The sequence below is a fragment of the Sceloporus occidentalis genome, unplaced genomic scaffold (genome assembly GCF_023333645.1).
Source record: "Sceloporus occidentalis isolate IW3139 unplaced genomic scaffold, rSceOcc1.0.p SCAF_3, whole genome shotgun sequence".
NCBI classification, from domain to species: Eukaryota; Metazoa; Chordata; class Lepidosauria; order Squamata; family Phrynosomatidae; genus Sceloporus; species Sceloporus occidentalis.
In genome coordinates, this window is record NW_028316983.1 from 79,160,644 (window position 1) to 79,176,924 (window position 16,281).

Genomic DNA, 16,281 nt, shown 5'->3' on the forward strand with positions numbered 1-16,281 from the left:
CGTGAGCACAGGAAAATGTGACTAAGTATTAATACACATTGTGAGAAGTATATTCTGAAACATTTAAGCCTGTGTGACAAAGATATGCAGCAATCAACTGACATTAAAAAAAAACCCCGAGAATAACTGAAATGGCAGCTCCATTTCAAATCAATTCAAATGTGATGTGAATTGCTTTGGAGAGATTCAAGTGGGGTAAACATAGTGGGAACTTCAATTTGGTATTGCATTATCAAATCTTCCTGGATCTACTCAGTACAAAAACATGAGTGTGAATGAGGCAACAGACTCAACAGATTATATACTTAAACTGTTTTATTCATAATTACAGGCTATTTTTAGAATTTTTAAACAAAGATCTATAAATACAGGCTAATCCCACCTGAACAAGTTCTTAAAAGCCATTTAAAATTTTAACAGTAATGCCATTGAAGCTGACACAGCAGTGGTTTATTTGGAAGCCTTCGAGTAAAGGTTCTGTAATCAGTCAGTAACATGAAATGTAACATCAAATGACTCAGAACGTTCAATCCTATACAAGAAAGCTTGAATATATATATATTATATATATACACAGATATTGTATTGGTCCACCGAGTATGCCTTTAACAAAAGAGTAAGAAATTTATGTAGTCCAGTTAAACATACAATATGTACGATTAATGTTACAAAGTTTGTATCGATAAATTATGGATATTAATACTTGCAAGACGTTTTCCTAGGTTATTTTTCTGATTAGGTGTTTTCAAATGCTCACTTCCTAGTGCAAGAGAGAAAGCCTCTTAGAAGAAGTCTCAAAAAGATTTTCAGGAAAACTCAGAAAAGAATTATTTTTTTCGAAAGACTCTTGCAGCAGCATCCACAGGTAACTGGAAAGAATTCAGCCTGACAGTGGTGGTTATGCATTCCCTTGCGGCAGCAGCAGAAAAAAAATTAATTAAAAAACCATCTCAGGCACAAATACCACAGGTTTTGGAAAAAGCTCACCAATTCTGTAAAACTATAGCCTAACTGTGAGTGTACTGAAGATGGAAAAGGATTCACGTGGAAAAAAACTCTGCAGGACAGAACATTTCACACAGAATAAGGCCAGGATTGGGAAACATGCTGTGCTCCAGATGTTGCTAGACTGCAACTCCCAGCATTTGTCATTACTGATGATGCTGGGTAGGCCTGCTGGGACATGCACTCCAGCAGCATCTAGAAGGCCACACAATTCCCATTCCTGGAATAGGAAATAAGTTACTTTCATTAACATTTAATCCTACTTTGACTCAGTGACTAGTCTAAGGTGCAACTCTCAGTTGGCATTCAATAAATTATACATAACAGCAACCAACGACTGTTGTAAACTGTGTCTTTATATGCAGTATACTTCCTACTCCATTTCTAATTCAGCTGTCAATGTGCCAGTTAGTTGCATGTTCCACAGAAAAAACTGGGTCAATCAGCAGTGGGGCATCAGAAATTCTGTCAGTAACTGTGGCCAAATATTCTAATTTCACTATCTTCCAGAAAAACGCCTGGATTTCTATTTTTAAAAACCTCATGGACAGGCAAATTGACAGATAAGTTTCAGGCAACACTTATTGCATATGGTACCTAAGACATTCTCATTAGTTATTGAGCCTAGCAGCAGAACCATCATTAAAGGAAAACAATAACCACAAAAGCACACCATATGCCCAGTAAAAATTGCCCTCATTTCTGTAAAACATACAATAGGTTTTAATATCTATGGTAACTTGATGTGAACATTTCAGAATCAGGATTATCACAGCAGTGCTTGGTCACCTGAATATTTCCAAGCCAGGGAAGTAAGTAAGTGTGTGTGTGTACATATATATGTGTGTATAACTATGGTTGGTTGGCTATATGACCAGCTTTGCTTTCTGGTGAATGTGTTCACTGCTAAGCCTTATGGGAGAACTAAAATAATTCAATATTATAGGAAATGGCTTTCTGAAGAAACAGGTAATCAAGAGTTGAAACAAGCTTTGTAATCATTTTTAAAAGAAAGGTAACACATGACTAGCTATCTGCATAGATCATGGCTACATAATGTATTCATTACAATAGTTACACATCCCTGCACTTTTTTCAATCTTATATATCAATGCCAAGAGATTAAACATGATATGTAACTGCCCTTTGAGACCTTACAAGAACACATTGCTGTGGCTCATTATTCTCAAATTTAAGTACAGAGCTATCTTTTTGCATTAAAATAAACTACTTTGGTGTGATGTTTATAGTAAAGAATATTTCTGAGATAAATAGAAATGGAAGCATGTTATATTAAAAGAGTAGTCAGCTGAGATGAGTAAACATGAAAATGAAATTGCAAAGAAGTTGCTCAAAAATCACATTTGCAGGAATTTAAAGCCTTTTTTTACTTCCCTGTTTGTATGTATCGTCCAATTAACTTTACATATAGCTTAGTTATCCAGGGAAAGGGAGAAATGGTTGAGGCAATTTTCATGCTTCTGAAATCTCAGATTTACTGAGTGCAATAGCTAATTCTAAGTCTTCTTGTTCTTGTTGTTTTAACCTTGCAAGTCGCTCTTTCTCTTCTCTCTCACTTTCTCTTTTTGCCCATTCAATCATATCTTCTTCAGTAGGATACTAAAAAAGAGAAACCAGACAATTGCTAATAAGAACAGCACATTAGAGTTCAATTGTTTAACACAGGATTCTGTTTTGAGCTAGTTCAAATTATTGTTACCATAACTTAGAACGTAAATAGGTATTTAGTTTTTATATGTTATTTACATGGTTCATTATTTCATTACTTTAAAATAAAGAGATGAAGAATACCATTATTTGCCCATGGCTTCTAAGGCAGATTCAAAGTGCGCATCTAGCTTGTGTGCATGTGCCTTCAAGCCATTTCTTGATTTATGGTGACCATTTGAATCTCACAAGATTTTTTTTACGCAAGGAATACTCTGAGGTGGTTTTGCCAGTTCCTTCTTCTGAAATATAGACTACTGCACCTAATATTCACTGGTGGCCTCCCATACAAGATCAGACAGGTTCTGGTGCCTTAAGGTATTTAGGCCCTGCACATCTAGCTTACCTTTTTTTTAAAGTCCATAAAAAAGATTGGCTACTGGGTATTTGGCATAGCCACTATGCATGTTAATCAGCAAAAAAATTGCTTAAAAAAGCAATAAATGCATATCCTATTAAATTCCATAATCCCTTTCTATGTTGGCTGAAGCTTCTGGGAGTCAGAGTCCAAAATATCTGGAGGTTTAAAGTTTCTCCACTCTATCCTAAAACTTACATCCCATTTTGAAATATAATAATAATAATAAAACTTTTATTTGTATCCCGCTTTTCTGTGATGAGACAATCAAAGCGGCTGGACAATCAAAGCGGCTGGTACTCAACAGAATAAAAGTATCTCAGATTATCCATCATCACAAACTGCTAAGTAACAGAACAAGATTTACCGTAAACATGTTTCACTTTTGCATGGCTAAATATGCAAACTCTGTGTAAATCAGAATAGATTTCATAGGTCTTCTCAGATCTCAAGAGAGGGCAGGTGTGTTTTTAGGATGCTGAGATTGGTATATAAAGTGCACCAATTCTGTAAAATACTAGCTCTGGCCATGGTGACTGACACCTCAGTTCCCTCTCAATGTGAAAACTGAAGTATGCACTATATGGAGCAGCCTTTGGCATGTGTTTGGAAACAACAGATGATTCAGAATACTGTAACAGACTGCTGATCACAGCTGGTTTTTGGCTGCAAGTGTTTGTAGGCACAATCTGAAGTGCTAGTTATTGCCTGCACTGCATGAAGCCACATTATCTCAAAGACCAGATGAGCCTGGTGGTATATTAAGATTTTCAGGAGTGGTCCGCTGAGTTGAATCTATGTGAGAGTTTTGTTTTGCTGGGATGCAAGAGACATGCTTCTTGGTGGCTTTTTGTTCGGACAGGTCTTCAGACGAACTGTTTTCATCTGCTACTGGATGATGGCAGTTGATTAGCATCAATTTCTTAGCTGCTTCCTCTATATGTCTGATAGTACTGTAGTTTCATCCTATTTTATAATTGCTCTTTTTAAAATGTCAAACACTGGGTTGCCTAATAATTGCAGACAACAGGATAAAAATAAAGTAAGTTCATGAATACATGTAGGCACATATGCTGATATCTTTGGGCATGCCCTCACAGCTTGACTCAAAGAGCGTTTACAAATTTGGGCAGAGGAAAGGAGGCGGAATGGCTTCACTTCATGCATGTCAGTTTTATTTCATGCTTCTTGAAAACAACACATTACTAAAAGGAAATAGGAACAAGCTAAGAACCATAAATGCAAGAGTACAATGGCTAGTGCGTAAAGATAAAGAAAACTACAATGACCAGTGCAGAGAAATAGAAAACTACAAGAAAAAGGGAAGAATGAGAGACCTATTCCACAAGATTAGGGAAATCAAAGGAAAATTTAAACCAATGACTGGGACACTCTATATGACAATAAAAATAACACAATTCAAGAGCTGGAATGAATAAAAAGACATTGGATGCAATACACAGAAGAGCTATATAAAAGAGATGACAAAATTAAGGACACATGGGATGAAGAGCCACGAAAATGATCCCCAATATCATAAAAAACGAGGTAGAAGCTGCAATAAGAAAAATGGTGAAAAACAAGTCACCAGGAACAGATGATATTCTAATCAAGCTGCTGCAATCCACATTGACAGAGTCAGCTATTTTATTAACTGACATATGTCAACAGATATGGAAAACAAAACAATGGCCAACAGACTGGAAACGATCAATAGATATCCCAATCCACAAAAAAGAGACCCAAAAGACTGCAGCAACTATAGGACCATTGCATTAATATCCCACACAAGCAAAATTATGCTCAAAATTCTACAACATAGACTCCAACCATACATGGAGAGAGAAATACCAGAGGTCCAAGCAGGGTTCAGGAAAGGAAGAGGCACAAGGGACCACATTGCAAACATATGATGGCTAATGGTGTGCACCAGGGAATTTCAAAAGAAAATCACCATGTGCTTTATAGACTATAGCAAAGGCTTTGACTATATAGATCATGAAAGGCTTAGGAATGCCCTTAAAGACATGGGAGTGGCAGCTGTCAGAACAGAACACGGAGAAACAGAATGGTTCCCAATTGGAAAAGGAGTCAGACAAGGATACATCTTATCACCCTACTTGTTCAACTTATGTGCAGAACGTATTGTAAGAAAAGCAGGCTTGGACACAGAAGAGGAGTGAAAATAGGAGAAAGGAATATCAGCAATCTAAGATATACAGACAACACCATAATACTAGCAGAAAACCTCAAAGACCTGGAACAACTACTAAGAATGATCAAGGATGAAAGTGCAAAGGCAGGCTTACTGTTGAACATAAAGAAAACAAAAATAATGAACACAGAGAACCTACACAAATTTGAACTAGAGAATGAAGAAATAGAAATAGTAAAAGAATTCTCACACCTGTGATCAAACATTGACAGAAATGGAGGCTGCAGCCAGGAAATCAGAAGAAGACTAAGAATGGTAAAGGCAGCTATTAAAGAACTAGAGAAGCTCCTAAAATGCAAGGATATAGAACTGAGCACAAAAGTTAGAATGTACAAGCCATTGTATTCCCTATTACCATGTATGGATGTGAGAACTAGATGGCCAGGAAGGGGGATAGGAGGAAAATCAGCTCATTTGAGATGTGGTGCTGGAGAAGAGTGCTAATGATTCCATGGACAGCCAAAAAGTCCTGGAGCAGGTCAAGCCAGAAATCTCCATGGAAGCCAGTATCACAAAACTCAAGCTGCCATACTTTGGACATACAGAACGCCCGCGCCATACATGGGCGCGCTTTACGCGGCTTGAGCATACGCGCTCAAGCCACGGGGCGCACACAGGGCGGAAGGGGCGGCGCATCCCATTCAATTGCATGGGTGCGCGCGCCCGTTGCGCCCGTTGCGCCACGCCGCTGTGCATGAGCCCCATTGTTTACAATGGGGCTTGAGCATAGGCAGAATTCGCCTTACGTGGAGGGATCCGGAACGGATCCCCGCGTAAGGCGAGGGCCCACTGTATAATGAGAAGGAATGAATCATTGGAAAAAGCAATAATGCTAGGAAAAATAGAGGGAAGCAGAAAGAGAGGAAGGCTGCATGCGAGATGAATGGACTCTATTAAAGAGATCATGGGTATGAATTTGCAGGAGTTGAGCAGAGCCGTGGAGGACAGAGGGTCTTGGAGATGTCTCATCAGCAGGGTCGCCATGGGTCAAAATCAACTCGAGGGCAATTAACAACAACAACAAATCTTATTTGGGTGTCTGCAACAACACTAACATAATAGAAGTTTGTACTGTTTGCCCTCCACATTCTCTGGGGTTAGGGGCCCAGGACCCCCATGAAAGTGGAAAAGCCGCAAATAAGAAAAGTCTACTTTTTTTAACCTGAGAGACCACCACTCTAGGAATCTCCAGCACAACTCTATGGTCTGCCAAAAATAGACTACAAAATCATGCTGGAGGACCTAGAAATGCCTAAAGAAGTGTTTTCTCTAGTAATCTCCAGATTCTCCAGTGCAACTCTATGGTCAATTTCCAGCAGAATCTCTCTGGAGGACCTAAGGATTCCTAGAAGACATATTAATCAAATCCACAAATAATCAAAACCACAAAAGTCAAAGCTGCAAATGTGCAGGGCCAACTGCAGTGTATTGAGAGGAGGACTCTGTGCCTTGTCTTAAGGTCCACTTGCCCATTAGGTTCTAAATTTCTTGCCTTCCTTTACTAGTAGTTTGCAGACAGCCCGTTCACTCTTGTGAGTCAGTCCTCAAAGCAAATCATTGCTTGACTTGTCCTACAACTAACACTCTTCATCCTCCTCCATTGTTCATGGCTATAGGAATACACAGAGGTAAACAGAAGTTAGAAAGTTGCATTTTGGGAACAGCCACCAGCCATGCTAGCTGTGGGATTCTGGGAGTTGTAATCCAAGATGACATTTTCCCAACCTTTGGGAAAACCCTGCCTGCAAAGCCATTCTCTTGCATGTCTAGGCCAAGTACCCTTCCCCACATTAATCTTCCATCAGAAGATGGCTGATTGCCAAGAATGAGCTTGGGGAACAAAGCTTCCTTGTTACAATATCAATTTAGATGTATGAGTTGTGTAAGGGATTAAAGAACTGTGCTTTTTATTCTGTAACTGCTTATCTCTGGTATTAACATATGCATTGGGAATAAACTATGTACGGCACTTGATTTACACACATTAAAACCCTAAGGCATAATATGCAATTACTGTTTAATACAAAATACCAGGAAACTTTCAGACAGCTATTAGTCATGTAAAGCTAAATAAAACATTAATGTGCAGCTAACAAAATGTCTAAGTGGCTTAATTTGGTCTAAATGTATGTTATAATGCATTCTTTAAGAGAGGAATAACTAATATTAGGATATGCTATATGACTGCTTTGCTGTACAGAACCCATTTAATTGTCTTCCAGCCTGAGAAGTTTACAGAAATAGTTCCTCTTCTTTACAACATAGTCATAAATGTTAACTGGATGCCTCCCCATCCTGTTTACTTACAGCACTGAAATTAGCAAAATTGCTGGTGTCCATTTCTTTGCACACACCAGTGGGAGCAAATGGGTCGGCTTCCTGTTCTTTGGGAACATCACAGCCTGGGAAGGGCTGGAAAGGATCATTCAGTTTAAAGGAATCGGAAGACTCCAATTTGTTGATAGGTCTTTTTCCTACATCAAAATAATCACTTTAGCATGATTATGAATGTGGCAGAAATATTTAGCCAGTGTACAACAGCATCTGAAACATGCCATCCTATTATTTAGAAAAAAACAAAACAAATCAAACCTCAAAAACCTTAACTAATTGTTATAGGTCTGACAGCATGGTTACTTAGAAAGATCTTTTCTTCTGGTTTTGAATTCTATAAACAAAACCACTTTTGGCAATATTCACACGTAACTTTAAAATCACAACTTCTCAATTTATGGCTCCAAACATGTATTTAAGTTAGGAAAAGCTACATAAAACTATTTAGTAGAAATTATCCCATCGACAATTAGCTTGCAATTAACATAAAATCAGAAGTTCTTTCAATGAAAGAAAATACTCCTCTCACAGCTATAATCATATATATTTTAAAAAGCACATACACATACTTCCTCAGTTTCTTACCAGGTGGCGGTGGACAAGGTCTGGTGGGTGTTCCAGTTTTGGGAGGCAAAGCAGGAGGAACATCTTCAATTTGAGCTGGAGGTTCTTCAAACACATTTTTGGTTATGACAACACTGTTGACAGAGACTGCTGCTGATGAACTAAAGGGATCATCATTGTTTGCCTTAAAAAACATAATCAGAAAAAGCAACTCTGGTTTACTGAATGTGTGATTTTGTGTACTACTGCTTCCACCATTCTTTAGTTTTAATGAAAACTGCCATTTTCTCTCCAGAAGCCACCATTTTCCAACCCAAAGCAATAGATCAAATACTACACAAGTACTCCAAATGCAATTCAGGGTAATGGTCTGGACCTTTATCTTTATCTGGTCCAAGATATCTGAACAACTACTTAAGAAATCTACATCTACTTGGTGGTTCTACTCCACAACCATCATGAAGCATGGCCATCTTTGGGCTGTGCCTCTACACCTCTTTCAAAAAGATGTTTATTCTACATCTTCCCTGCTGGTCTCTCTGGCTGTATTTCCTTTCAAAATATTTGTGATCCTCAAAGATGAAAGGAAATTCTTTCCATTGTTTCTCTACTGAGTACCTTTGGCTAGGTGTTTTGTTTCTGCTTACAACTACTGCCTTATGTACGGGTTAATTATTTTAACCCTTTTAATATATATTTAAGATTTAATGGTGAGCAGTCTCACTGTGACTAGAAAATAGAACTGTGTGGGTGCAATACAGTTGCCAATGAAGTAGCTTCCATACCCTTGTAGCAATTTCCCCCACAACTGCACTCATCCATATGATGCTGTACCCACTTTCAGTTTCAGAAACAAGCTAAACAACACCTGCTCTTTATTCATTTTTTAACGGAAGGAAAATGAAGAAGGACAGCCCACAAGACTATGCAAGTACTAGCAGACCTCTCAGGGCTCTGGGTGAAAAACAAATGGCGAAAAAACTCTACTTGTCCTCTAAAACTTAGCTGGGACCAAATCTGGCCTGTTTTAATTATAATAATAATAATAAATTTTATTTATATTTCCCGCCTCTCCCTGTGAATCAAGGCAGGATTATACCATTTTCTTAACGAGGAAGTGACTTCCATAATTTCTTGCTCAGGAAAAAGCCTTTCCCCCAAGGAAAACTCCACATGGTTGGAGAAGGACAAACCCCTAGAATATATTGAGGCTTTTCTAGCCATTAAAAAAAACAAAAAAAAAACAAATTTGGATGGGTATTGGGGAAGGTATATACAACCCACTGGCTGTGCTTGGTTCATCCCTGGCTTTTAGTCATGACAGTGTAATTTTCCATTCTGCAGTGCTTTCACAGCAATTCACAAAGCAAATAATCCCTCATCTAATGAGATGTACAAATTCAAAATGAGGAGTCAACCAGAGAAGTAAACCTGTTGATTTACAGACTGAAGCATATTGCTGAAGTTCTGATTTGTACTCTAATAAAGCTGAAGACTGTAAGTGCCACAATTTTATGCTTTTCCCATAGTCATCAAATCATTGCAATTTACCTTTGACAATGTGCTGAAATCAGCAAAACCACTCCCAAATGATTCATTTCCAAACAGAGAGGCAAAGGGATCTGTAGCTAAAATAAGCAGACCAATAGAAGAACAGAAATGTTAATTTCCCATTTTAGCAAAAGCAAAATGAACAAGAGGCATGTCAATTTATTTACTCCATCTTTTGAATCTTACATAGATATGGCCAACTCCTGGATAGGCCTAACAGCCACCCATCTCGAAATTGCTTAACATTGATTAAACTAAAAAAAAATTCAGATACTTTCTGGAATTCAATCCAAAAGACAGCAAAACAGATGAATATACCAAAATCCAAGGACTGGCCTGAAGGGCCAACTTCAGCAGTTAGCAGGCTAACTAAACTGTGCAAATATGTATCCAATACAATGCTCTTCTTGGTTACAATTGTCTGATTCTCTTTGTGACTTCATGCAAGCCCCTTCTTTCTACCTCACTTAAGACTAGAGAAAAACTCTTTAAATAATGCCAACCTATCCTTGAATCCTCTTTCCTTGTGCCCTAATACAGTGTGTCTGTGCCAACCTCAAATTTGCCATCCACAGATTTGAGCTTCCGCAGACAGCATACTCCGGCTCTTTAAGTGGGTGCGCGTGCATGTGGTCACGTGCATGTGCATGCATGCCCAATGAAAACAATGGGATTTGATCACCCGCTTTTTTGCTATCTGTGTGTGTGTGTGGGGGGTGGGGGTCCAGAATGGATCCCCTGCAGATAGCAAGGGACTACTGTAATTTTCTTTTCTTTTTTTAAAGTGTAAAGCTAAGTGTTTCTGTAGACCAGAATGAGAAAAATGTTGGACTGCAACTTCCATCTTTCTTTCCTGTTGGCTAAGGCCAGTGGGAGTTGTAGTGTACCACATACTAGAGGTCTACATACTCCTCCTCTCATTCTAGATTAAAGAGAAGCAGTAGAAGGCAGTGTATTAGAAAACAGTAATTGGAAAGTATTTCTACCAGATTCTTACTGGAAACTGAAAAATTCAAGGAAGGGTTATAACTACAATTTCAAATGAAGTTTTAAAAGAAATGACATTTTTATCTTGTGAAAATTACATATATTAATGGCTAATGACTGAAGGCACTACACATACTGTTGATTATTCATAACTTTTCAGTAATCCTACTTTATGAAGCAAACCTAAAATGTTCCAGGGCAACACCAGCATCACTGCTGAGTGGTCTAGATTCAACTTCAGTCTATTCAAATCCCATTTACTTAACACCATCCTTCAGTGTTTAATTAAGAAGACATTGTTTAGCATCAGCATGCAGACAACACCCAACTTCCTTTCACTAGCTTCATATGGTTTTTTAAAATATTTTAAAAGTGTTTTTTTTTAAATAGCAGGAGGATCAGCTCTAGTGGAAATAAACACTCCTTTCCATCAGTCAGATTTGAAAAAGTTAAATTCTAGTTCCCCAATGTAACTCTCAGACAAGGAGAATGGCAAAAACTATTGAGAATTCAATTGTCTTCACACAGAAATCATCCAGTGGAATTACCAACATTGTCTCCAAACTAGGTCTTAGACTCAAAGGAACTGAAAAAATATGGTTTTATATAGGTTGTGCTACTCTATTCAAATTTGGTTCAACTGAGCAATCTATTTCTTTCCATGTTTTCCTAAAGGCTGAATTAAAATATCACACCAACTCATATTTTATATTAACACAAATTTAGAGATCAAACACTTGGAACATACTGCGGTTAAACATAATTATTTTTACACTAAATAGTTATTTTAGACTGTTCAGACTTTCTGTCTCTGTACATGATAGCTCCCAGAGACAGAATGGCCATAACTATGTCTTGCCAATTCATATATCATTTTAGGCTAAAGAACTGGAAGTGGACAAACATTTCACAATTAATTAATTACCTGCTTAAACAATGATATGGCCCTTTCATTTTTTCAAAATAATGAGGCCTCTACAAGCCATTGCCGATATCACTGTCACTTAACAATATTTAAGGCAACTGAAAACAAGTCAAATCACAAACTTTTACCCATCTCTTTCCTTGTGAAATTCCCCTGCCCTCAACCATGGTTACTTATTATGCCTAAGCTAATTCTAGTAATAGTTAACATTATTAATGGATCATCTTAAACCTGTAATCAGGATTTGAAGCTAGTTTCATATCTTTTGTTAGGATATGAGGCAAATCTGTCCAATTTATAGTGTCTGGTAAAGATCAAAGGGTTAACCACAACTCAGAAAAGTTACTTTTTAGATTGCAGTTCATGGAATTCCATGCTGCTTAGGGGATTCTGGGAGTTTCAGTCCAAGAAAGTAACACTTCCTAGCTTTTGAATTAACTATAATGATCACATCTACAAAAATAAGGATTAATAATGTATTAAAAATGGACAGTATTATATCTGTATCAGCCACAATAATCTCCAAAATGCAGCTGTAAACCAAGATCATTTCCTACATTGTGTACCAAATATATTATGCATTACTAACTGGAAAAAGCACAAAATATTAAACTTGAATGGTTTACATGACCAGACTTGATTTTTTACAAATTTGATGAGATAATGGTACATTAATCTATTAACATGATCCATGCAAACATAAAATTTGCAGCTAATACATTTAATCTATGTATTTATGGTTTGGAGATATCTGTAATTCCTTACCTGGATCACTTGATGTAGTGACAGCAGTTCCTCCAGGGGCAAAAGGATCATTATGCTTCATTGTTTCAATCTTTAAAAAAAAGTTAAGATTTCTTGCCACAGTCCATCAATATTGTTGCATTACTTAGATATAAATCAATATTTTCAGCTGAATACTTAACCTGAATTTCTCGATTTCTTCATGGCTCATAGCTGAAGCCATCCTTAATAAGCAACACTTGCCAAATAGAAAACATTTGTTTTACTCGCAACAATTACACTAATTTCATTAAAAAGTCTAATTTTCATTAACTGTTAAGATTTTTAAAAGACTCAACAGCCATTAGGAGTACAATATTTAGCTGTTTTTGGATTCTTATTCATTTCAAGCAACTGAAATAACTTCTCAGAAAAAATGTTGACAGTAGCTGTGTTGACCATGAAATAAAAATTTAAAATCCAACTTGCAGTAATAATAATAATAATAATAATAATAATAATAATAATAATAAATAAATCATTTATTTGTAGCCCACTTTTCCTGGGTAGATCAAAGCGGGTACCTTTACTGGGCCAAGCAAACGGTACAAAATATATCATGCTAGCCTTCTTCATCAGTAAATATAGTAAAATACTATATAGGGGAATAGCACATCCAGTGTTTACCATGGAGGTCCATTCTTGTATGCAGAAGGAGACATCTTCAGTTGCATTATCTCCCATCACCACCCATGCTAAGCAAGGAACATGTGATGCCAGAAGATTAACTCCCCCTCTCTGCATCCACCATCAGTTCCAGCTGCAGCTGTCAGAGCAGGATATAGTGAGCAGGAAATGGACTTTTGCTTCCTTCCACACCAACTTAGTACAAGAATTCAAGGAAATGCAACAGGAGCCCTGGCGACATCACCATATACTTTTCAGGCTGCAATAGAGTCTTCCACACCTGCTGAAGTCCTGTTCACTGTTAGGGCCAGGGATGGAAAGAAAGGAGGAGACCAAACACCTACCCTCCCATCTGCCCTCCTGGTAGGGTTCCAAATCTTTTGCCAGGCAAATGTGCCTGCAGTGGCAATGATGGAGGCCTCCTGGCAATTATTGCCCTGATTGAGAGCACTAGATCTGGCAAAGGCTCCTTGCCAGGTGGGACCCTTATCCTGTGTCTTCTGGCTGGCTCGCCTATCTGACCTCTGACCCATTTTGGGCTGGGTGGAAGTGGTGCAGAGAAACTCTTCCCCATCCCGTCAAGCTAGCTTGTCTCCCTAACCCATTTCAGGCTGGGAGGAGATGCTGTGAAGAGGAATATTCCATATCTTCTCAGCCTTCCTGGCCCAATTTGGATGGCCCTTGTGGTCTCTTCCAATTCTATGATTGTATGATTCTATTCCTCAAGGAAGTGGAGAGGAAGGAGACAAACCATGCCTCATATTGTCAAAGGGAACAGATCCACTGAGTTTCAACAGCCCTTCATATGTCTAATTTGTGCCAAGTGTTTTTGGACACATGAGAAGAGTAGGGCAAATGGTGAGATGGACTGGGACCTATGAAAAACGGAATTGATTTTGGGGATGAAAAATAGATCCAAGGTTATGGTGACAGAATCTCTTTCAGAAATGCAGCAGGGTGGGTGGGCAGAGAAAGCCCCAAGCTTGGACACCACAAGGAAGAGGATCTTAAGAGAAAGAAGCTTAAGAGGTATGCTGTGGAGTGATCTGAAGGGGTGGGTTTGTAAAAGCCTTGAGAACCAAATGGAGGTTTTTGGTAGGAAAACAGTGTTGGACTGAGGAGGGAACGAGTGAGGTGTCATTCCTTTATGTGAGGATGGGGAGAAATAGAGTATTTAACAGATGGGGACAGGGCTGAAGAAAGGGCAGACACTTGATTCTGGAGAGTATTAGGTTTGAAGCCTGTTCTTAAGCCAACCTGAAAGAAGTCTCATATATCTGGTAATGCTAAGCAGTAAGAGCTGACACATTTTCTTTGACACCAACAGAATAAAGGCCTTCTACATGGTCTTGTATATTCAGACTATGGATGCCTAGGGAGAGTCCAGCAAGGAAGAGACTACCCTGCAGGGGTATCCTAATTTTAATTACAATTTCTGCTCAGTCTCCAGATGGCTAGGTGAAGCCAGGTTGAGTCTGCATGAGAGATCGGACCTTGAGAGAGAGAAATCATGGGACTTGAGGAGGGACAGCATTCTTAGCATGGGCAGCTCCAGAGGAGGCAGCCATTGCCATGGAGGAAAGGGGAGATGTTATTGTTTGCACATCTTTGGGGCTCCTGGGGAGAGGCAGCTAAGAGCACATGCACACCCCAGACTACCCAGACAAGCCTTGGGCAGGAGATCCTAGAAGGAGAGCTACATGTTTGTGTACAGCGCCGTGTACATTTATGGCACTTTATAAATAAAGCTAATAATAATAATAATTTAGTGGATTCGGCTTTATCTTTCCTCATCCTGAGGGTACATTTGAGAAGGGGACACGAAAGGGGGAGAGAAACAATAGAAACGGAGGGAACTAGTGAGGGAGAAGAATTCATGTGGGGAACCAAAGGTTAAGTGCATTTTTCTTTCTTTTTAAAAAAGTATAGGACTGAGAAAGGAGGGGGGAGGAAAGACATTTAAATTGAAGAAATATGGCCAGAGAAAACAGGGAAGACAGACATATGACCTTTCCTGGACAAGGAATGAAGAACAACTGAAGCAGGAGATGAGGACTGATAGAGATTCATTTAAGTGACATGATACTGCCTAGCCTGGCCAGTGACAGGAATTAAGTGATTAATGGATGGCTCCTTTTCTGCTGCCGGAGAATGGAATCAACAAGTGGAGTCCTGTCCATTGCCGTAAGAGAAGGAGTACAGTGCGCTTGCATTATATGCAGCTTTGAGCATATATTCAAAGCCGCGCGGGAGCGCATGGGGCGGCACATCCCATTCGCATGAATGGGGCTCACTCCCGTGGCGTGCGCCCCATGCACCACCGCCACGGGCACAAGCCCCATTCATTTGAATGGGGCTTGAGCATCTGCATTTTTTCTCTTATGCAGGGGGGTCCAGAACAGTCTTCTGAGCAAGACTGATGCAGAAGAAGAGGTTTGACTGTCAGAAGTGGCATCTTATAGGCCTAAGACTGAATAGCTTTTGGACAAAAGTGGAAGAAAGTCCTTGGAGTCAAACAAGCAACTGTGAGAGCAGTTTACCCATATCAGAGCCCTCAAGGACCTGAGCAGAAGGAAGAGAAGAGGTATCCCCCTCCTGATCCTGCATATCAAGTTAAAGTAGTAGTCGGGGTTCTGGAAACATTTGATCCATGCCCTCATCAAAGAAATGAACCGAGGCTTGAGAAGTAGGGCTGGTTATTCGAGGACATGGACGAAGGCTGGGGAGGATGCTTGGCCAGAGAAGGAGGAGGCTAGACCATACACTTGGATGCCCAGCACCACAGAGAAGCAGCTGAATTAAGGTGAACTTCCTTGGCCACCACAGATTTAATTCTCCTCACTGAGGAAGGGGGACAAAGGAACCAGCTTGAGTTGCCAGAGATAGTAGAGAGCACATGGCTGGGCCTGTCTACATAGATATGCCCCCGCCAATACCATCCACTGTGGTTTTGGAGCAGGCTTCCTAGAGATTTCTATGAACCTTGCCCATGCTTGCTCAAAGCAGGGAGGTGGGGGGAGGGGGGAGGTGAAAGCAAAGGCGCAAAGAAGCAGCAGCAAGCAGGCTTTCTTTTAAAATGCGGGAGGTTGGAATTGGAAGAAAATAGAAGAAAAAAATAGAAAAACAGAGGAACAAATGGTCTCAAATGAATAGAGAGAAAGACAACCTAACTTTGGTGAGTCAAGGAAGTGAAGCCAGAAAGGG

At 39.2% G+C, this 16,281-nt stretch overlaps 1 protein-coding gene across 3 annotated transcripts in view; it reads right to left on the minus strand.

The window, feature by feature from the left end:
• Positions 1–297: 297 nt before the first annotated feature.
• EPS15 (epidermal growth factor receptor pathway substrate 15) overlaps positions 298–16,281 on the minus strand; it is a 73,815-nt gene continuing 57,831 nt past the window's right edge. For 2 of the 3 annotated variants that reach the window (XM_089515122.1, XM_089515121.1), the window contains 5 exons: positions 12,433–12,502; positions 9,756–9,832; positions 8,226–8,388; positions 7,614–7,780; positions 298–2,625 (listed from right to left, as the gene is read on the minus strand). In XM_089515122.1, coding sequence (XP_089371248.1) covers positions 2,479–2,625; positions 7,614–7,780; positions 8,226–8,388; positions 9,756–9,832; positions 12,433–12,502 — 624 coding nt within the window. In that variant the 3' untranslated portion in view covers positions 298–2,478. The remainder of the gene's footprint in view (positions 2,626–7,613; positions 7,781–8,225; positions 8,389–9,755; positions 9,833–12,432; positions 12,503–16,281) is intronic. The other variant, XM_089515123.1, reaches the window with a different exon arrangement.